Source organism: Lygodium microphyllum, chromosome 10 (genome assembly GCF_053477565.2).
Source record: "Lygodium microphyllum isolate KBCC chromosome 10, Lygodium_microphyllum_v1.1.10, whole genome shotgun sequence".
In the NCBI taxonomy this organism is placed as follows: Eukaryota; Viridiplantae; Streptophyta; class Polypodiopsida; order Schizaeales; family Lygodiaceae; genus Lygodium; species Lygodium microphyllum.
The window spans coordinates 74,526,489-74,550,211 of record NC_141144.1 but is presented as its reverse complement, the minus strand read 5'-3'; the positions used below and the strand labels follow the sequence as shown (position 1 = coordinate 74,550,211).

Below are 23,723 nucleotides of genomic sequence, written 5' to 3'. Positions count from 1 at the left end.
TGAGCTATAGAGCGCTCGATTTGGAGTTATAGTGTTCAAGTTATGACAAATCCAAAGATTTGACCACGTGTCCCAAACTTATGAAAAATTCCCATATTCCCCAATATCGTGTTCCTTCATATATAGAAATTTTTCCTTCAACCCTTGTATATCTCATAGAGATGGCAGATAGACATCTGCTACAAAATTTGTACATATATTTTATATTAACAGTAAAGATATCTTTTCTTGAATGTCCTTGCAGTGTATATTCTTTTCTCTCCTTTTCGATAACTGCAAAAAATAAATTACAAATGTTTGTTAGTTAGGAAGTGAGATCTTGATATACATCTAAGTAGATATAATATGATGTGAAAACTTACTCGTTTCTTGTCAAGTTGGAATACAAATGAGCATGGTAGTTCAATGTCTTCATTTTGTAAATCCATCCTCACTTGATGTAGCGTACATGATTTTCTGATCTTTAGAATTGCAATAATATCCTCGTTGAACCAAATATCAAGATCCACTATAGGATCTTTGCTGAAATCATCAAGATTCTGATCTAAAGCAACTAGACTACTACCAACAAAATGCCATCGACTATAGTAAAAGCTAAGGATAAAATTTTGAGTAGCAATCATATATTTACAAGCTATAGAGTCTTGAATAATCTTACATATAATTTTTCCTTCTATCCTTGTATCCCATCCTTCATCAACAAATTGTATAACATGATCATATGTTAGTCTCTTCACTGAAAGCATGGTTTTTGTTCTTCTTATCTCCATATTAGAGAAGAAATCAATAAATATATTAATAGGCATAAACAAAGTAACTTTTCTTAGCCTAGTTGAGATATTAGATTTTAATGCTTTCTGAATCTCAAAAAATATCTTACATCTATAGCCCTCACTAGTAGCTAGACTTGGCAAAGGCCACTCAAAGCTTGAAAATTTGGCAAAGGAAGGAGGTTTATTGATCCCCATTGGCAATGCCACACAGGAATAACATAAGAATGGTCATAAAAGAATATTCCATTCTCTGCAAGCTCTGTCTTCTTTTTACCTCTATACATTTCTTCTCCAATTGAACCATGTATAACATCAATAACATCAACAATAGACTCCACTGATTGTCATTCCTTATGATTAGAGGGATAGACATCTATAAGACAAACAAATATTATAATGGAAAAACCTAAACCATGTTTAAGAAAGGAAAAACTTTAAGAATCAAATTCTTACAATTTGGTCTATGCATTGGAAGCTTTGAAGGTCCAGGTCTCAAACACAGCTCTCTATGCATGAACACATGTGGCACTAGTACCTCTTTGATGCTATTCTTATTTGCTCCAAGCTTAAAATCTCGGATTCTGCCCTTCCAAGCAGAGATAAACGAGCTCTCATGTCTTTGCCTTTTTCCACGTTTTGCTTGTTGCATGGTGATCCAACTACCTTTGCTAATGATAGTAGGAATCCATCTTCCATCAGTTTGGAATGAGTTAAACACTGATATGGATATGATTTGGGAGCTTGGACGCCTTGTTGAAGGTCGAATTTCTGTACCCATGGTAGAAGAGAGAGAGAGAGAGAGAGAGAGAGAGAGAGAGGACTAGGCTACCACAACAGAGGGAAAAACAATAGAGGAATAAAAGAAAGGAGGGAAAAAAAATTGAGTGCCATGCTTTTCACTAATATGAATTTAGATTACATCAGTCATTATCATTAATCTAGATATATCATTAAATAAAAGTAGCCAAGACTCTATGCCATTAATGCAAAGGATGTCATAATCACGAATATAAGAGACTAAAAATAGATAATAAAAATACAAATTCGTAATATTATTATATGCATATGTTTTTGTAAAATGGTTTTTTACTTTTTTTTAAATAGAAGTTCCGTTACAGAGGCTTTGCTCCTATTGGTCTAGAGCACTCTCTCTCTATACCCTAAAACCTCAAAACTCCCCTAATGCTCGTTCCCGGCCGCTACAAAGTAAAAAATATGGATGTGTATCTTCGTCCATTAGTCGATGAGCTTAAGATTTTGTGGGAGGAGGGGGTCACCGTGCAAGATATAAGCAAGCGCGATGGTCGGTAGGCTGCCAATATTCGAGCCATTCTCATGTGGACGATGTATGACTTTCCAGGATTCGGAGAGTGCTCAGGTAAATAGGCCTTCGTTCTCGTTGGTAATATCTATATTTTATCTCGTTCAAGCTTATATTCACTGGGTCGTGGTGTTGGAATAGGTCTAGTTACCTCAGATTATCATGCACGTCCATTGTGCGGGCCACAGTTAGACTCCCAAAGGTCACGAACCATGAAGAAGATGGTATATCAAGGACACGCCACTTTCTTGCCAGAGGATCATGAACTCAGGGAAGGTTTTCTTGGACGACCTCCAACACATATGAACGCCGCAAGCTAGTACGAGCTGAAAATGGTCCACGCAGAGTCACATCCAAATGGAATGCGACAGTTCTCAGTTTTCTACAAGTTGCCATATCGAACCCACTTACAGGTCAACCACTTGTTGGATCCCATGCATATTTTCAAGAATGTCGGCAGCTTGCTATGGGACCACATCACAAGAAAGAGAGATACTACAAGGGCACAAATGGATTGAAGGAGGTAGGTAAGATGGAGGCACTTTGGCTGCAGTCGAGTGCTGATGGTCGCGTGAAGCTACCTCGCGCTCCTTGGGTTTTGTCCACTAAAGAAGAGCGCATTGTGAAGTAAGTAGTCAAGTCTATCCGCACTCCGACGGGTATGATGCGTTCTCTCAGGTCTGTATTTTCTAAAGACGACCAATTATCAGGGCTAAAATCCCATGACTGGCATAAGATATGCCAGGTTTGTACTATGAATGGATTGTAATTGGCGTGCGTATTTTGCTATTTGAAGTGTAGCCATTATTCATAATGCTTTCTCATTTGTGGCAGTTTGTACTACCGATTGCGATCGCAGGATGTCTTACTCCAGAAATACACGGGGCCATTTACAAGTTATTGACTTTAATGCAATGGATCTCACAGAAGGAGATTAAGATGTCCTCTATTGAATTCGCGAGGCGGGGAGTAGTGGAGACAATCTGTCTCTTTGATAAATACCTGCCCACCAGCATGCTCACGATACAAATCCACCTTCTTATGCATCTTGTAGATGAAGTGGAGATTGTTGGACCTGTCCATACGCGATGGATGTTCTTCTTGGAGCGCTTCATGAAAATCCTGAAAGGCTTTGTGCGACAACAAGCTCGGCCAGAAGGTAGCATGGTTGAAGGTTGGTTGGTGTCTGAGGCGCTAGTGCATATTTCACAATGGCTACCAACGGTAGATCCATACAACAAAATGATATGGTCAGTAAAGGACAATGATAGACTGACTGGAGATGTGGTGGTTGAAAATGGGGTAGAACAAATAATTGATGCTACAATGAAGGAGAAGGTGAATCACTTTTATATGTTACACCATGCCTCTATGGAGACGTGGCTCGCCAAGTGCCAGATCGCTAGGCAAGATCGGGAGGAAGCGCGATCTGAATTCTGACGTAGTATGTGTCATCGACCGATTCGATATCCCGAGGGCATGGAGAAGATGCCACAGTTCATGTCAACGTAATGGTTGCATGGAGCTTTGACCGCAGCATCTCGTGAAGGGGCAGAGGTCTCAATGGAGTGGGAATTCTTGAGGGGATGTAGTCCAAAGGTGATGAGGTGTTTAGGATTTGTCGTATCTATATTTTATATGCGACATCTAATTTAAGTATTTCAATGTACAGTACAAAATATATAGTGCAGCGTGGTCGCGCGGAGAGCATTTTTGCGTGGAGAGTATTGACAAAATGCACTCCACAATGGACTGTGGTATCATGGCAAGGTTCGAGCAAGAGATCCAGCAACAAGCAACGGATCCAAACACGGTTATAGATGAGATGGAGTATTTTGGGAACTTGCAAAGTATTGTTATGGTGGATTACCGTAGCTTCTCCATGATACTATTCGATGTACAATGGTTCAAAGTGATACTTGCGGAGTTGGAGCAATAGTTCGACGAGGTCCATCTGGATTTCTCAAAATAGATTCCGAAAAAAATGGACGGATTTGCGCAACACCTGTGTTGCCGGCCCATTGTGAACAGGTGCATGGACTCATTTGTTTGTTAATTATATTACGACATGGCACATGTCACAATAGTTTAAACTCTCTTGTACGTGTTTGTAAACAGGTAATCTTCTATCCAAACCCCCAACAACCTCGATGGTGGTATGTTATACATTCAGCTCCCCGAAGTGCGAGAGTATATGATCAAAGCAATGTTTCAAGCATAGATGAAGACAATATGCAAATAGAGGGGTCGATATTGCAAGGGGTGGAGGCCACCGAAAGCTTGGATCTAGCATCGGCTAACAATGGTGGAAATACAGGAGTCCAAGAATTCTTTGAAAACGAGGTGGACTCATTCTTTTGTGGTGACATGTCTATCGACCTTCCAGTATATGCAGAGTTGTGTCAGGAGATTGACATGGGACCATAGGATACTTCATACTTGGAGCATCCACTTACTCAATTCGTTGACCAATCGCTTATAAGGGTACATAAGGTATGCATTTTAAGTAAGATCTTTTTTTAAGGATTTATATTACCGTGCTTTGTATGATTTAAATTGATTATTCTAACATCATTTTTTGTTTGTGCAGGTGACATTTTCAGGATGAGTCGAGGAATGAGCGATGAGGAGTTGCAAGATATCTTCACGCGCATGTCTCTAGACCAGATCGCGAGATTCAGAGACATGACAAACCAGGAGCCGTCTCGGACATCGTCAGGCCGCTCTGTTAGATCTACTTCAGCAGAGCACGATCGAATGCTTCAGCTTTGAGCAAACGAGGTCGACACTCCAAACTTGGGCCCGAGGGAGGGAGTGCTTCAGGGTCAGAGGGATGGTGCAGAGATACGGAGGCAGTGAGCCCGCGATCAGCGCATGATACATATGCGACTCCTTGCTCTTGTGGCGGTTCCAGGGAGTGTGGCTCAGGCTCAGGTGGATGCTGTGGAGGCACGGACGCGATGTCTCTGTCTCGTCGTTCAGCTGGAGTTGCGTCACCTCTAGGATTTGTCACACATGTGGAGACGTCTACTCCAGTTACTCTGGCTTTTGCTCAGTCATCTGCAGGTGGCACCCCTATGGGTGCCACTCCGACAGATATTACCCTGGTCGGTACACCGGATGCACAAGGGTCTCCTAGATATGCCCAGGAGCGTGGACGCATATGGGAGAGGACCCATCTTAAGCATACCCTAGGGGGATATGCATATCTAGTTGATGATAGGTCAGGAACCATCATCATGAATGATGAGGGGAGGAGGAGGATGGCTGGCATGAGAGAGTTGTGCCAACAAGTTTTTCGGCACAACGTCTTAGATCATTGGAAGAACATACCAGAGGGGAGCAAGGACTACATAGTAGCATCCTTGCATAAGGAGTTTCCGGTTCCAGCCTCAGTAGATAGATTTTCTACGGGCTGGATGATAGATTACATGCGTGCATATATGTCACACAGACGATCGGACGCACGCAAGGCACTCAAGAGTAGGGCTGCAAAGCCCGAGTGATTAGACGCGGATGACTGGTGTCGATTGAGGGAGGAGGCTATAGATTCTCCAAGACATTGGAGTCAGCAATGCAAGGCGATGAGGGCACAACTCGAGACCGAAGTGGTCCATCATCTTGGGAGTGGCGGCCATAGGACATCTTTAGAGGACGTTGTAAGTTTTTCTTTTGTTTTTCTTGTTTTTTTTTTGCAATGTCCTTTGTACTGACAATCATGTTTCTAATAGTTAGTATTTTGTTTTCTTTGCAGTACTCCATTACGAATCGCGATCCGACCAGCCTTGAGACTCGATATGCAGAGAGGCACGGTCTCGCTACATTGATTGACCGATTGTATAGACACGGCAGCCTTGTAAGTCACTCATCTTTCTTGTCCGTAGTTACCATATTTAATTAGAATGTATTATTGTATGATGGACTGATGTGTTATTGTTTCTTTTTTTGCAGAGTCCGTTCGATGCTCCTTTCCGGCGGGATGAGCTTTTGGACGGCGAGAATATGTAGCTCGCCCTTGGATCCCTGGAGCTCACACACCCTTCTTTTTTGGTCGCCTGATCTATGTAGACATTTTCTATGTATTAGTGATATCTTGTCATGATTGTACCAATCGCTTTCATTATGCGATCATGTATTTATTTCATGTATCAATGCTATGATTTCAATATACTTTTTTTTTTGTTTGCACGAGCATTGTACACAATGCAGAAACTATTTTGTATGGCCCAAATAAAGCACACAGTGCTATATGTAGCAGGGCAGCTTGTTGCCCTACCACAATTTTTTTTTTCCTTGTTACCGTCGCTATTAGCATCGCAAATTTATTACTCGCATCGTTATTGGCGTTGTTATTATTATCATAGATCATCGGTATCAGTGTCGTTATTGGCGTCCGTATCAACGTCGCATTTGCAATGCTGATACCGACTATTCTATGGCGTCGCCAATAACGACGCTTTTTGCGACGACGGGGGAAAATTTTGTTATTTACATTTTCATTGCTTTTAACGTCGGTATAAGGCCTATATCTTGTAGTGATGCCTAGTGGTTTAAGGAAGCTTCTTAAAAAACTTGACATAAACTATGGTCCTCAATTTGAAACAATGTCATCAGGTAACCCATGATAATGTAGTTATGTCTAAAGAAAAGTTGGGTCATGCCTTCACCAATATAACTATCATGTGGGTGGGGACAAATTTTGCCATCTTGGTAAATCTATCAACCACCACAAGGATGGAATTGAACCCCTTTGAGAAAGGTAGATCAGTGATGAAGTCCCTTGAAACAGATGATTAAGGGCGATTAAGAACATATAAGGGGAGATGGAGCAACAACCCATGAGGTCAATGGCAAGGGACTTTGACTCTATTACGCGTATCCACATGTGTGTACAAGTTCTTTGACTAATTTCCATATTTGAGGTCACCAATAGTCTTAAGGGATGAGCTATATTGTTTTATTGACCCCAAATTTATGTCTTGTACTTGGAAGTACATGACTTGCTTGAAGTATATATAATTGAAGTAATTTGGGTGGCATATACAGTAGCCCTTGATAATAGAGCATACCTTCAACTTCTTGGAAGCCTCCAACACTTGTACACCCTTCTTGAATTCTTTTCTTGATACTCTATACTTATTATCATGCAAAGTTGGAATTACTTTGGTGTCAATAGGACAAAATCCTATTAGTCCATGAACTGTATCTCCTTCCTCTTTGCATGCAAGATAGGAGTTTCAGGAGAATGTAACTAGTTTTCCTTGTTGGTTTCCAGGTCGATATGATATGAAAAAATCAAACCTAGAAAGGAAGGGGACCTAATGGAAGAAGGACATGTACCATCCTCGTATGTCATAGTATAATGTACAACTGCATATATAGTGCTCCTTTGTCTCAGGCTTTCGGCCACAAAGGCAGCAAGTCCTATCCTTTGCCGGAGTATCTGTCCATTTGCTTATCTCCATATGTAGCTTGTGAATTTATTCGATGGTAGCTCGTATGTTGTGGGAGAGTCCATGTATGTTGGCCAAATACTAGTGAATCCATCATCAAAGACACACAATAAGTGACTCTAGTAGAACTCCATCTTTGATTCTAGAGGGAGTGGTGCGTGGATCTAGGTTCTCACTATCTCAATCCTCAAGATATCACCTTTGATCACTTGATTTTTCTTTGATAAATTGAGAAACACCGGCTAATCATTTTTTTAAAAATAATTTTTAAAAAATTTGCCGACTGCTCCAAGTCACTTCACAACGTACATCAAAAACACACAACTCATTGATTGCTATGGCGTATTGAAGCTGGTTCCATACCCCTATAGGTGGTGCGAATAGGTACGAAGAGACATGTAGGCATGTATGGCAAAGGGGCCAACAGAGTGTCATCTAATAATCCTCCATTACAACTTTTTTTCCCCAGTGAGTTTTGTAAGTATTTTTAAATAGCCAAACGATTTGCTTTATATAGAGCTCAAACACAAAATATTGGGACATTTGGATAGTTTTATCAAGTAGACCTAGTTATAAACAAAGGATTCATAAAAGAGTAACATTGAGGGACCAATGGAGTGACACTCAATGATACATTGGTTTAAGATCTTACCGTGTCCAAAATATACAAAACTTTACATAGCTCAATTGTTTGACTCACATTAAACTCATTTATAAGTTAAAAAAAGACAGATCACAATGTTAAGTAACTAAGAAAATCGCATCTTTTTTACAACATTGTCACTCAATTGGGGTGGGGTAGGTTTGTCTTTTAGGGGGGTGTCACTGTATTGGCCATTTAAACATCGCATTTGTTGAGACATAACGAGTGTGAATGGTAGGACGATGAGAGCTAGTAGTGTTGTGATGAAAATCCAAGGACTTGGTGTCGAATTATAAAACGTATCCTCGTATACAAAGGAGAAGGTTTGGAGCCTCCAAATTATACGTTCTTTGCAAAAATGGTGGTCTGTCTATCAACTATGCAATACCCTGGTTGTTGATACCGTCATCGTTAGCCTGCTGGCTAGTGGCGGTTGTCATCGTAAGCAAATGGGCTGGTTGGGACGTGGGCAAGGAAGTGAGGGTCTTTGAGGAGCCTGCGCAGCACGGGCGCAGGGAGGGGCATGCAGATCTCCACGTCACCGGCAGGGGAGCCAGGTCGACCGGGAAACAGCACCATCTCCCCGTTGCCGTGCACCTTGACTGCACGTACAGCTGCCGGTCGGCCCCAGCCGTAGTCGACGTCATAGACCGGAAAGCGTGGCGAGCTCGCCACGTTGATGCCCGGGAAGCCGTCGCTGCTGATGGCGGGCCTGGAGAATCTGTTGCCGTGGAGCTCCAGCCAGTGCATCACCCCCCGGGCATGCTCGCGATCCTGCGCCACCGCCGCCGCCCACTGGACGCGCCCCGCGGTGACGTGGAGGGGCTCCGCCGCGACGCGAGTCGCGCGAGCCGTCGCCTTGGCCAGCCCGATCGTGTTGCCGAAGTAGGCGGGCGGCAGGGGCGGGTCCCAGCGGCTACGCAGGTTGGCTAGCGCGGCTAACCACGTGGCGTCGACACGTGTCGGTCGGCGAGCCACCGTGACGCGCTTCCAGAAGTGCGCGCAGATGGCCACGTAGGATGAGTGGGCCCCGCCGGCCAGCGCCTTGAGCTTCTGCACCGCCGAGCCGGGCAGCACGAAGACGCACTGTACCAGCGGCTCATCGTGGGCGTCCGTCTTCATGTCGGGCTCATCCGGGCCGTCCGTCTGAGTTGCGACGTCGTCTTCTCCTTCTACTTCTTCCTCGTCTTCTGGTTCTTCCTGGCCGAAGTCTAGCTTGGCTTTCTCTGGGGATGGATTGGGCAGTGCCAGCTTCTCTCTGTGATGGAGCGGCACCACTGTCAAGGCCGCCCCCCTCGCGCACTCCCCCCATGACACCATGAAGTTCCATAACGACTGCCCGTCTGCCACCACATGGCTGTGTGCCACCGCCACTGCAAGCCCACCGTCCGAGAACCTCGTCACCTGCAAAAGTCCGTAACAGTTTCTCCCCCTTGCCTCCAACGTTCATATATAATACCTTACTGTGTCCTACAAAGTTTGCACGGCGATATATTTTCGGCTACCAACCGCACGCATTTTGAGCAAAAAGTGTGGGGACTAAGTCGGAGTCTTAAGGCTCACAAAATCAAGACGAATCGGGAATGCACCGTGATTAACGCGATGGTGGACATACCTAGCCTATAGCGATGGGGAACACTGGACAGGAATCCCCCCATCATGCTGCAGAGCGCAAGATAAGGGGATTCATGTGGGAAGAATGTCCAAACCTTCTTTGACGTTGATCGTAAGTCTATCAATTTATCATAGATTCAGCAAGCGGCCAGAGGAGGCTTACCTGAACGGATAGTAATGGAGCTGTGTAGAGGCTTTCCCCCTTGTGATCCACCTCCCGGCAGAGCTGCTCATAGAACCCCATCATCTGGAAGCCTGTCTTGGCATGCTCACTCAACGCACAATCGATGGTGGCCTCCACGAACTCCACACCCGCATCATTACAATCGATGACGAGCCTCGTGTCCTCTCCCAAGGCAAGGCGTCCGGCCCAAGGATAGTAATGCACAAGGGCGAGAGAGAGGCTGGTCTTTAAGATCTGGACTGCATCGATGGGAGCAGACGAGTAGAAGATGAGCCGTCTGTTGTAGTGGATGTCCTGCCAGAAGGCATCGGCAGAGGGCAAGAACAGGTGGCCAACGGTGGTACGGGAGGCAGGGACGATGGAGGAATAGGCAAGCACAGTGACCTGGGGATCGAAGCCCATGGGACTGCTGTGCAAAGGATATGGAGAAATCACAAAGGGGTGTGGGGGGGGGGGGATCCGCTACTAATTAAAGCGCAAAAGGCTTAATTAAAGAGACGCAAATAACCTTAATGGATTATAAACGGTAGTTCTGTGAGATACTAATTAAATAGGCAGAAGAACCGTGACGTCTAAAAAGAGAGCCCAGAGAAAAGGCACGATCGGATTGACTTGCCAGGCACGTTTTGTGTATGGTGTTATTTGCACCACCTAGTCAGTGGTCATGACTCACGAGCCGACACGAAGTCAAGAGTCTTTCCTAGTAAAATTAAACTAAGCTGCTTCTTTGTGGAGATATTTAATAATTAGCAGACAAGGAGTTCAAAAAATACAATGAAATTTTGTAAAAAATTCATTTTGAGTATATCGGAGCGAATTTCTGGCCAAAGTATGTACATGGCTATATTTTGACTTTTAATGCCAAAAAAAGCCTCATTACCTAAAAATCCTTCAAAACATAGCATTTGGGTTGAAAATTTGCCTTGCTTAGACAGTGACATCCCCATCCCCTTCCATTTCAATGTTCTCAAACTAAAGTAAAACAAAGAGACTATTTGCAACCTAGAGGATGCCAATGATGGAAAGGAAAGGAACCATGAGAGAGAGAGAGAGAGAGAGAGAGAGAGAGAGAGAGAGAGAGAGAAGGAACAATTTGATTGAGATCGAATTATATAAAGATTGATCTATGTATGAACCAACATGCATCTCTAGCATTAGTGTCAACTCCAAATTGAGGTAGGAGATGAAGATGGCGATGATGAAGGATTAGTTGAAAATATGATTTGAAAAAATAGCCAAAAATGGTAGATTTGATCTAAAAGGCCAACATGATTAGTGTGCCCAAAACCTAATGTGGAAAAATAGTAATGTGTTGGTGGCATCTCCACCGGGAATGTCTAGGTCACATAAACTAATAGACAATCAATGTCAAAGCTTGAGAACTCTTTGTTAGATTGAAACTAATGCTCACACAGGTAGGAGATGATTGTACATGACACACATGGCTACTAACACCCACTGTTAGATCCTAGATGTGTCGAAAGGCCATAGGAGATTGAATAGATTTGAGGGTGACATGAGGGGTGTCATTACTGATTAAATTTGTTGATGAAGAATGCTAGCCAATAATTAAGATCCCCTCTCCAGATGAAAGCTTGATGCAAGGCACGCCACCATAGGCCAATGAAAGTGGAGAGGTCTTGAATGGATCATGTAGAAAGCTCTAATTGAAAATGGCTGAACTAAGTCTCTAATCGTAGCAAGAAGCTATCAAAGGCACTATACCTTGCCAAAGAAGAACAATATGACAATATGGACAAAGTGCCATGGGATGGGTAAGCAAGTGGTAGGGGATGGTGGCTCAATGATGAAGAAAAGAGGAAAATGCATGAAGTCTAGCCCTATAGAAGACTGCAATCCCTAAAGAAACTCTTGACAATCCTACAAATTCCCCCTTTGAAACACAAAGGATAAAGGAATCTACATTCGCATCATTGATCTCATCCCTTCTGAAAGGAATGGGGGGTATGAGGGAATCACCAGACGAGATGGTAGGGGATGGGAATGGGAATGCATGCAGAAAAAGAAATCTTCCTCGGAGGGACCTTCACAATGGAAGGAGATTAGAGCCTATATAGCTCCCTTTCCAACCAACTTGTCACAAGAATGGCTCCTGAAGAAGAATCCTTAACAAAGGCTTCTTGATTGGTGAAGAAAACCTAGGTGCCAAGTCTTGTAAGGCCATGAGTTGAGAGGAGATGAAAGCCGAACATGTAGGACTTTCGAGATGGAGCTTGAAGACAAATGGTCGGGAAACAAAGGCAAGGTGCCAACACCACAAATAGATACTAATGAAACATCACCTACAATGACTATATCCTCATATGAGTAAATATATTGGAGCCAATCTCCTGGAGGACTCCTATGACTCAATACACCATTGTCAATGAATCAAGGCCTCTCAAAACTTTGGCTATCTCATCCATCTCATGGATGTGAAGAAATGTTGACTCATAAGTAATAGTAGGTGTGGACTAAGAAGTAGAGTAGAGGGAGGCTCCAATGTAGCCCCTTCTTTCTCTTGGATGAAGGTGAGGGTGTTTCTTATATCATTTCTCCTTGACGTATGGCCTTCGGCCCATAGTGTGGACACTTAGGATATCATTTGTGCTTCCCCTTTGAATTTGTATAAGAGTCTAAAGATGACTCCAATTTCTCGGATTTCTTCTCCCTTACTTTTCTTGGCTTGTCCTTTACTTGAAGATGATGTTGCAAAGGCATGACTTTGTGCTATGGATCCACCTGAATCTACCTCCCTTTGATGTGCATCCCACTCAAGTGCCATTGAGACTAGCTCCTCCCTTGAGTGATTCCTTAGAATCATGGACCTAGAACTAGATGAGCTATGGTGGACGCAAATCAAACACATGATACATGATTAGAATGATAAATTGTAACTCAAGTGAATTAGGTTCCAAGATAGATTAGCTTGGACTCATAAACACAATCGTGAGTGACTCAAATTGTTTGTACCATACCTTGAAATGAGTGTCAAGTACATGCCTTTATAGCTTTTTGGATAGTACCACTTTTCCTCTTTGTGCTTATGGGATTCTAAACACCTCTTCCTAGAGCATACATAATTTGTTTATCTTCTAGCCTCTTCAGGGCATACATCTAGCCTCTATGGGCAAGTATCACTTGCTATTCTCAACACCCCCTTCAAATGATGAGTCTCTACCCTTGCTGGCATTTGCCCCACCTACATATGATGACATAGCCTGGGAGACTAACTCTTTGGCAGCCTAGTCAAGTTAAGGCTTGACACTTTACATTTTAGTAAGGGTTTTTACATCCACTATGGGAGAAACATGATCCACTAAGGGAATATTCTTTGTTGTCACCAGTGAAAATATCTTTATCTTCTTCATACTTCTTTGGCATCCTTTGCTTTTCTTGATCTTCTTGGTCTTTGCTAGTCTTGGCCTTATGCTCTTCATCTTTGACTTGTTATTCATTATCTTGTGCTCTAGTCTTCTTTCTAAGGTCCTTTTGGTCGTGGATGCTTGTACTGCAAACTTTGTCCAAGCAAGAATAGAATCTTTGAAACCAAATGGCGTGTCCATATGAATCTTAACTCTGGAACCATGAGGAATATCCGGAGAGCCATCGACATTATTTGGCAAGAAGATCTCCCAAACTCCAAACTCATTCCTCTTCATCACATTGGCATTTGGATTCTAGTTATTAAAATCACCTATAAGAGAGGCAGACTTGGCTCCAGGTGCCTACTCTTTGTAAGTTATACCATCGGAGCTTCTGTTAAAAACCATCTTTTCATATCCTCTTGAAAATGCTTCTAGATCACCCTTGTATTGATGATCAATCAACTCCCTCTTTTTCCAATATTTTTCATACCAGTATTGAAGGTGATCGCAATGTCCTTTCAAGTAAGGATCAATCTCATAAATGTGTTGGCCATCTCCTGGAGGTCGGGGACAATTTTGGGAGCACTCCCATCCTGCAGGATATGAGACCTTAGTCTTTCATTTTCTTCTTTTAGAGTCTGTATCTTCTCTGGTTCATTCTCAAGCTCATTGATACTTAGTTCAAAAATACTTTCAACAATATGACGAACAAGGAATTCTTCATCAAAATCTGGAACTGTTGCAATAGACTGTTGAGGTGAATCTGAGGATGCCACTTTTGCTTGGGTAAGCCTTTGTGGAATATCACCACCGGGATTCGTGCCTTGCCTAGTAGAGAAGCCTGAAACAGCTTCAAGGAACGAACAAAGGTTTTGTGTAAAGGAAGATAATTTCTCTGAGACATGGTATGATGATCAGGGGCAGCTGAGCGTGGACGCTTATTTGACTTTCAAAAGGCGGCAGCTTTAGGGCCTTCAACATGGGGAGAGGTATTGGAATTGTGTGTCACACACGAGGATGGGATGCAGATGGAAGAGAAGGCCTTCGAAAAAGCCCAAGCCATAGTCACCTACTACCAAATCCGCTCGTATCTTCAATGAGACCGGAATAGAGTATGGCCACCCACTTCAAATGCTGCCAGGAATGACGCTTCACTTGACGCCCATGTCGTCTTCTCTTGTAGGATTGCCAAAGGCTCTCTCTCGCCCTGATTGCTGCATTTGCCCCTCTTGCCTCGTGCTGTGTCTTTTGATGGGCTGCTCTGCCTTCAAGAGCAAGAATAGCCTAGTTTCTTTAGAGCTTGCAAAGAAGAAATCACACCACTAGCTACCTAGCTTAACCATGGCTCTGATACCATGTTGAGAATCATGGACCTAGAACTAGATGAGCTATGCTAGATGCAAATCAGACACATGATACATGATTAAAATGAGAAATTGTAACTCAAGTGAATTAGGTTCCAAGATAGATTAGCTTGGACTGTCAAGTACATGCCTTTATAGTTTTTTGGAGAGTACCACTTTTCCTCTCTGTGCTTATGGGATTTTGAACACCTCTTCCTAGAGCATACATAATTTGTCTATCTTCTAGCCTCTTCGGGGCATACATCTAGCCTCCATGGGCAAGTATCATTTGCTGTTCTCAACAACAAGAGAATGTAGATGTGGTTGAGAAAAAAAAAGTTGCTACTCTCTCATCTCTTTCTCCCTCATATTCTTCCTTCTCCTCTCAGGATTCACCCCTTTTCAATTTTAGTATATGGTCAAGATGATTTATTACCTATGAATGTCATGTTCTCTACGATAGAATTTGTAAGAAAGCATTAGTTAGATCAAATAGAATTGGGAGTTGATAGAGGACTGAACTTGCATACCCTACAGTTGGATAGGCAACAAGCAATGGATTGTTATGAAAAACAGATTGTGAAGAGAAGGGAATGGTTCAATACACAACTGAAGAAGAAGAATCTTTGCAGAGGGAATGCTGGTTATGAGATATGACAATAGCTTGGACTACACTTTTCAAACCAAGTTTTGAGTTAGATGGAAATGACCTTTCCTCATCAAGCAGAAGTTTGAAAATGGCACTTACTTGCTACAAGAGTTAGATGGGACTATTTACAATAGTAGAATCAATGGGTTCCATCTAAAGAAATATATATGCAAAATCCTGTAAATAAAGGGGATGTAAGTAATGTACATACTATACGTAGAGTAGGTTGCTTCCAGTTTATTGTTTGGGGCAAATTCAATTTTTTGAAATCTGGTGTTAATCAGATGGTTGTAAATGATGGACCGCATATTTAAAGTATTATTTGACACCTACTAAAGGTCTCTGTCAAGTTTGGTGTTGATCCGAGTAAGAATGTGAAAGTTATGGTCTCTGGAAGGTCGACATTTGTAGCAGATTGCATGCAGAAATTTAGGACTACAAGCTATGCAGAGCTGTCACTACAGCAGCTCAAAGAATTTAGCTCTGAGTTTTTCTAGAGTGTTCTAGATTGGAAAGAGAGCTACAACTTTCCTTTTTCAAGCTTCGCAATTCGAGACCTGGTAAGAAAGTTATGAGATGTTTTGTGAAGTACTCTATGAGGCAGATTTTCAAGAAAAGGAGTGTGTCTTTGTTAGATGTTTTAGAAGCTTTTAATAAAAGTTTGTTCACATTTTGTGTTCCAAACTAGGGGGGTGGCTAATCATGGTGGGTGAAAATGAGCGACTAGGGACATGATGCTGTGTGGGGTCAAGTGGGGTAACACATGCAAATATCATTTTGTTGTCTTTCTAACACCTACCCATAGTGGGAGTCGGGTTGATAGATGGAAATCCCAAGTGTAGTACCATGCATGTTTGAAATGTGGTTGTGATATTTCAGTTTTGAGACACGCGTCTCATGCAGGAAGAGATATCCTCATATAGGGAACATGTTCTCGCTTCCGATTTTGAGTCTTCGAGTGGAATTTTATGTGGAAGGGGGACATGTTTGCCATCTAGCAAAAACTAAGGGGAAGCACGGGGGCAGCTTGGTAAAATAGGGAAAAAAGAAAAAATGTGAGGAGTTTTTTTTTTAAAGAAAAGAGAGGGAGAGGGGTTCTACACAAGACAATTACCATATGAGAGAGAGAGAGAGAGAGAGGAATCTTGTAATTTGAAGAGAAGGGAGAAATTTGATGCTCAGAAGAAGAAGAACAAGTTTTTAGAAGAAAGAAGCCGTGTAGCTGAAGTTATCAAAGCCATGGAGCATGATGGCGGTATATTAAAGATGGGGCTATTGAAGCCAATTAGTTGATGCAAGTTCTCAATTTTCAAATGATGGTAATAAGATTCTTCATTTTGTCTTATTTTCTTCTACTACTGTGTGGGGCAAAAAGTATGCAGATCTATTTTGATTTATGGATATGAGTGAGAGACAATAAAGGTGTTCTTCATCATGTTGAGAGTGATGTATGTTAGTTATTTGCTTGAGACTTCCTGTCAGGAGAGAAGAATGAAAGTAAAGGATCTCTACATTTGAAACTGAGTATGTGACTGGGAATATGTATTATGGGTGGCTGTTGAATGCATGGAATCGAGTTAGTGAAAATTTGAAAGGATTTGTAGCTAGGAAAATGATGAATTAGAGCTCATAACGTTTGAAGCTCCATAACTCTTCATCAATGCAAGATATGTTGAGATGTATCTATTGTTATGCTAAAATGATAATTTGAAATCAAAGAAAGTGTCCTCCCATTTGCGAGTTTTTACTTCTTGGATCAAAGAAGTTATGTGTTTCCAGTATAGAGTAGCAGTGTATTGTTGCAGTGCTCAATGAGGCAATCTCTATGTTGCATGAGGCAACAAGTGAATTCATCAACATCTACACCACCAACTTGGTTTCCCATGAAAGTCGTCATGATTATCTATTGTTATATCACTATAAACATAGTTTTGTTGCAATAATGGAATGTCTACAATAGTGAAATGCTTGTAGCAGCTGAATTGGCATAAAAATTCGTCATATGAAGCTTTGGTTAGTTTGTATTTATGTATGCTTTCAGAAAAGAAGAACAGAAAGGATCTACAACTGATTTTGCACTCTCAGATAAGTTACTCATGAATATATGTGTGCATGATGTGGGTTCAAAATAAGGTAATTTTAAAATACTATTTTTATACATTTTTTACATACAAAATGGTACAATATAAAGAGGTTATTTATCGATTGAATAGAAAAGGGTTATGTTTTATTCAGGAAAAATTCACAAACAAGGATATTAATAAATAAGCCTTGAACACACGTGATGTAGGGGATATATATAGTAACTTCCCCGAGTTTGCACTTCTTGAGGCAACCATGCTTTGTGGGGTAGTTCTACATTGGGCTGCATCCTTAGAAAATAGGAGTTGTGTGAATTTGAAAGCTTGTATTGTTAGAGTCTCAACCATGGTTGTTTTCGCATCAGATTCTCTCTAAAAATGGTAAATTCTAAGCTTGAAGGTTTAAACTACTTAAGTGTTGAGTTGAAGTCTTAGTGAGAAGTGAGTGATCAAGAATATTTGATCATGTGTTCAGTGGTGCTATCTCGTGGGTTTTGTTGAGGGGAGATCATCGATCTTTATCTTGCGGTGTTGTCTTGGGGGTTGTTAGAGGCCCACTATCCAATTCACCTACCAATGTGACTATGTCCCAATGTAAAACTATTATACTCGCCTTAAAATATGAATTAAGGTTTTTACTCTCGTTCTTCACTATCAACTTCAATGTGCATCTTCGATGCTATAGTTTTTGCTAGAACTGTCAATTTCCATAGAAAAAACATGTGAAAATTTGCCATTTCTCATTAGAGACTTTATGCCTAATACCATTGTATAGTCTATGTGGTGAAGTTTCTAAGGGCTTGCAATCAGAATGTTAATTTCTCAATTATTGATCCATCCATAATTTTGGTGCAAGATAATTTAAAAATACCAAACTATATTGGAATCTGATGAAACTTCATATGCTCACCCATTATATGGCCAAGCGTCGAATATATTTTGTATTTAATGCACACACGCATCAAAAGTTTAATGTACATTAATATTGAATTTGCTTATTTTTTGTTTAACACACATGTGCATCAAATGTAGCACCAGGTATGGAAATGAGTTATGTTATCAGCTATGCATGACACAAATATACATACTACATGTTGACATAATTAAATTGGATTATGTTAACATATACGAATGTGTCATTAATGCACATGTGCATCAAAAGTAGTAATATGTATATAAATATTGATGATGCTTATTTTTTGTTCAACATACACACGCATCAAAAGTAGTAACAGGTATGGATATGAGTTACGTTATCGTCTATGTATGATGCGAGTATACATACTACATGTTGACATAATAAATTGGATTATATCAATGTATTCAAATGCATCATTAACCTACCACACATTATCATCACACTTACATATTTATTCAATGAATATTTATTTACATGGATAAAGTAAAATATTTTATATTCATTAAGAAAAATACTTATGATGTCTGATATAGCCAACAAGAACTCTTATTCATTCTTTGGCTTTTTCATCGGTGGAGAGGAGGGGCTAGCTTCCAATGAAAATAGAAGTTTCTTCTTTGCTTCAAAAATGATACACTTCCCCTGTAGCTCTTCCTCTAGGAGAAGTGGATCTAACACTTTTGCAAGTTCACCTAATGTAGTGGGCACATATATTGCTCCACCACGTGCTTGATTAAATAGGTAGAGAAGCTTTGATCACTTTAGTAGCACCACCTTCTCCAAGGGCCCAAATTTTCATGATTGTTTCCTCTCCTCGTGGTGAGCACTTCTTGTGGTACCACCAAGTCAGCAATAAGGTTGCCAATGTACTCCTTTAGAGTAAAATCCTTCCATCGATCCACCTGTTGAGATACTCCTTGCCTCGATGCAAACTCATCTATATATAGTGTATCCTGAATGACATGGTCAAATCAAACAACATGATTAGTAACTGATCTAGAGTTATCATAACGCAATGAAACTTGATCATAGGGTGCATTGGTTTCCTGAAGTCATCGATGTAATATTGGCAAAAAATGATGCATGCAGCTACCTTGTTTGAAGTCTAGCGTCTAGGGCCACTTTAAGGATGGACTTCGAGGGACCTGACACACCCTATGATTAAGTTTCATTGCGTAAAAATGTATGATAGTTAGAAATATCATGTTTTCTAGATAATCTTGTATCTTCATTTCCTCATGTGTCAACGAGGCACCTGTCTGGGTAGAGGGATCCACAAACTCCTTGATAGGAAGTTGGAGCATGGGTTCAAATAGATCGTATTGTAATGCTTCAAACTAAGCACCCGATGCACAAGGTAATTTTCTTCAACCAATGCAATCTGCCCTTGTGTTGCTATGATGGAACTCACTGTATCTAAGCTTGTGCCTTCATATCCTCTAGACTTTGCCATCATTGGGCACATCCACATAATCATAATTGATAAGTTCTTCCATCGAATCCTTGACTAGGATGAGAAGAACTCTTCTTCCTTCATTTCCAAGTATTGTAGTACATTCGATAGAAGGAAGTACTACATGCCATCTACTTCAATGGGTGTCAAGGAGGCGAGATTGGGTTTATCGACTTGTGGCTCTCTTGAAGAGGATAGCACCATGAGAGCCAAACCCTTGCTCTGCCACCACCTGATGTTTCTTTTGAATATTTATTGGCTTTTCAATTGGCTCTTCTTCCTTGTATGTGATAGCAATAACCTGTGAAGTTCTATCTTCATCACTCTCCTCTTATATGGGTATTCAATGCAAATCACGCTCATGAGCTCCAAAGGTGCAGTATCCTTGTGCATTTTCCATGGGAACAATGCATACTTTGTGTAGGATCCATGTGGGCCAAACACCTATTCACCACTTTTTGGTGGTTTTTCCTTGCTTGAAGTACCATGAGCTATTTCAAAGGCACCCAAGTCAAGATCCCTTGATGGAGTATGTGTAGGTGGCAATGGTGTTAATCCCAGTGCAAAGAAAACAAAAAGAAAATTAAAAAAGATGCAGGGAAAAGCAAAAAAAGGTAGCTCAGCTAAAGAAATAGGATGAAAGAAGGCCAAAAGTGTAAGGATAGCCTTAAAAGTTCAGGGCGAGCACAACAGAGGAAAGTCACATTTTAAATGCAAAGGCACACCGTAAATTTTTGTAAGAGAGGGCCAGGCTCCCTCTTGTGCAATTTGTAAATGTAGATGGGCATGGGTGAAGGCACAATGCAAATAGGAAGGGAATAGGAAGAGAGGAACTAGGCTAAAATGATTGAGAATGTAAAAAAGGGGTGGGTGCCCAAAGGGGATTAGGGTTTTGTATAAAAGGCAAAAAGTGAACGAAGAAGCCCATCCTTGTGTGGCCAAAACTAGATCTCCTCCTCCTCCTCCTCCTCCTCCTCCTCCTCCTCCTCCTCCTCCTCCTCTTCTTCTTATTCTTACTTGCTTGAGCTTGTGCTTAAGAGAGGGAGTGTGAGGGAGTCACGGAGTGAGTGCGTGAGAGTGAGGGACCGTGGTGGAGAAGCTCTCCATCTTCTCCTCTCTTCTTCTTATCTCCCCTTCTCTTCTCTTGTCTCATGTGCAATAATGGAGCTTGGAGCTTGAGGATTGAGCTTGTTTAAGCTTGCACCTTGGATTATGGAGCTATTGAGTGCTTGTGGGAGAAGGCAACTCAATTGATGAGCATAGAGGTAAGCTCACTACGCTTGTAGGCATGAGAGCATGTATGGCTATATGAGAGGTAGCCATTGCAGTTGGCTTGAAATGCTTGAAGCAATAAGTAGTTTGTGGGTCTTGGCAATTGAGCTAGGAGCTCCCATATTTTGGTTTCATTGTTGGGATCAATGGATTCAAGCTTTGAGTGCTTGCATGCTCCGAATCGAGCATTGAACTAGGGTTTGCCCCTTGAACTAGTGCTTGCGATAGGTAGGAAGCAAGGGAGTTGAAGAGGTATTCAATCTCCTTTGCAAGTAAGTTTTTTTGGTTTTTGTTTTTGATTTAGGTAAGTAGGTTGAATTAGTATAAGTGGTTGCTTGTGATTTGGATGCATGGTGAGGGAAAAACAAGGAAAACACAGAAACACATAGTAGGTTTCCTGCTATAATAGCATGCCCAAAATAGGGAAAAAATAGAAAAAGAGAGCTTCAAGGCATTAGAATAGCAAAGAGAGAGAAGGGGGAAGTAACAAGGCAAGAGAGAAAGGGTTAAAGAAGCCAAGTGGGTAGAGAGAAAGCTCATTTATGTGCATTCAATTGAGAGAGAGAGAGAGAGAGAGAGAGAGAGAGAGAGAGAGAGAGAGAGAGAGAGCTACAGGGCAGGAGTACAGATTCATTCATTGCTTTGCATTCCCGTATCCCTGAGCCCTACAGGTATGCTTTGATCAATTGATGCTTTTTGATCCTAGTTAGGACCCTAGTTGCATTGTTAGGACATGTGCCAAGAGTATTTGAGGGATTTTTTGTCGTTCTATAACTCGGTCACTACACTCAGATGCCATCCCGACCTTGGACAGCCTCGAGTGACTCGAACAGTCCGAGCCACAAGTCTATTTGGACAACCAAAAAACTGTTCGAGTCCAAGACTCAGACTCAAACCTTGTATCTAATTCATCCTTGGACGGCCATCCACATAGACTCAGACCTTGTATCTAATTCATCCTTGGACGGCCATCCACATAGACTCAGACCTTGTATCTAATTCATCCTTGGACGGCCATCCACATAGACTCAGACAAGTCAAACTTGGACGAGTACTCGACTTGGATGTCTGAGTTTGCAACTCAGACAGCTCACCTTGGCCTTCGATGACCGAATTTAGACACCCCAAAATCGTCCACTTGGACGCTCACATATTCGGCCTCGAACGATTGAGCACCCATTCATTTGGACCACTCAAACTCAAACTATCTGAGTTAGGCACTCAAACACCATCACTCAGACAAGCTGTTTAGAACCTAGATAAACCTAGATACTGGTAAATTGGACCCATCCCAGGGTCTTGATGACACCCCCTATAGACCTCCAAATGCGTAGAATGGCTCATAGGGCCACCAAACTCACAAATTGCGACCTAATGTATCTATGCATATCACTGGGACTGCCCAAAAGACATACATCTTTGGCGTGCTTATTGAGGAGGGAGCTGACTGTAATATCCTTACACATGACCATTGGACCCTCATTGGTTAGCTTCAAATACAGCCTACTAATGCTTAACTCATCCCATTTTGGGGGCAATCCTACTCACTACTCAAAAAGTGTAAAATAGAAGTCTCTATGACTGAAAGCCTTTATATGATATTCTACGTGATGCCTAAAACCAAGGCCGTTGGTAAGGAATCATTGCTAGGACGCGATTCAAGAAACAAGCACACTGCAGTGTTGAATGTGACTCGTAGCAAATTTACCTCGCCATTGGCAATGTTCAGATAGTGATGGATTTCAGCAAGGGTAGTGTAGCTCCATCACAACCTCAGTAGAAGAACCTAGTGCAAGGTCTAAGGAGGGGGGTCATGACTTATCCCACCCTGCCAAGACAAACCGACCACAACCCACACATCCAAGACCACTGAACAATAGCTCAAATGGGTGCCCAAACCATGATTGAAGCTGCCTAGAAGCCAAACCACATGAACCAGTATAATAGAACCTCACGTCCTAGGAACATAACTGGTGCTACAGAAGCAAACAAACGGTCAAGCCACGATGGGTGCCCAAAGAATTATTGTGCTCCCAAGCCTAATACGAAGGAAACATATGGATTTGGTTGCTCAAAACTATGAGTGGCACACATGTCCCTCCATCCAGGCCCTCCAACCCATCTCCACAAAATAGCAAGCCAATGAGGATTGAGAAACCAATTGATTCCAAAAGTAGCAAACCCATAGAACCTCAATGAGTCTTATGAATTGAAAAAAAACTTGTAAAGAGGCATGGGAGATCATTGAGAAAATGTATGGGACATGTACAGAGGCCAGGAAGATACAACTTAAGCAAATATTTCATGGAGCATGGAGAGGAGATTGCACTATCAGTGACTATGTTGCAGAGATCAAATAAATTGTAGAAGATCTTGAATCTATAAATGCACTAGATGGAATTGGCCCACAACATATAAATCTCTGGATACCTCTATTTCAGCTAGAAGAGGTTCTATGCCAGATTTTGAAGAATTGATTGTTTTTAAGTTCTGCCACGCAAGAAAGAGATCCCAAAAGGCCTATCTAGTCGCAGTCAAAGAAGAAGAAGAAAATGGAGCAAAGGAAGAAGAAGATGAAGATGAAGACTTGTATGGTGCACACCATACAATATCCTTTCTTAGAAAATCATGCCCTAGGATGACACAACAC

At 41.7% G+C, this 23,723-nt stretch overlaps 1 protein-coding gene across 1 annotated transcript; it reads right to left on the bottom strand.

The window, feature by feature from the left end:
- Nucleotides 1–8,220: 8,220 nt before the first annotated feature.
- LOC148030171 (hydroxycinnamoyltransferase-like) lies at nucleotides 8,221–10,431 on the bottom strand. The gene is made up of 2 exons (XM_087686443.1): nucleotides 9,968–10,431; nucleotides 8,221–9,594 (listed from the first exon to the last, which is right to left on the bottom strand). Exons 1-2 carry the CDS (start codon nucleotides 10,388–10,390, stop codon nucleotides 8,614–8,616), a joined length of 1,404 nt encoding a protein of 467 aa, XP_087542569.1. The 5' UTR covers nucleotides 10,391–10,431; the 3' UTR covers nucleotides 8,221–8,613.
- Between the last annotated feature and the right edge of the window lie 13,292 nt (nucleotides 10,432–23,723).

What these genes read in the sequence shown, in the direction of transcription:
- LOC148030171 (XM_087686443.1), bottom strand. Translation starts at nt 10,390, where the DNA reads ATGGGCTTCGATCCCCAGGTCACTGTGCTTGCCTATTCCTCCATCGTC. An exon ending in CTCCATTACTATCCGTTCAG is followed by an intron (nt 9,595 to 9,967) that starts GTAAGCCTCCTC and finishes GGACTTTTGCAG; the next exon opens with GTGACGAGGTTCTCGGACGG.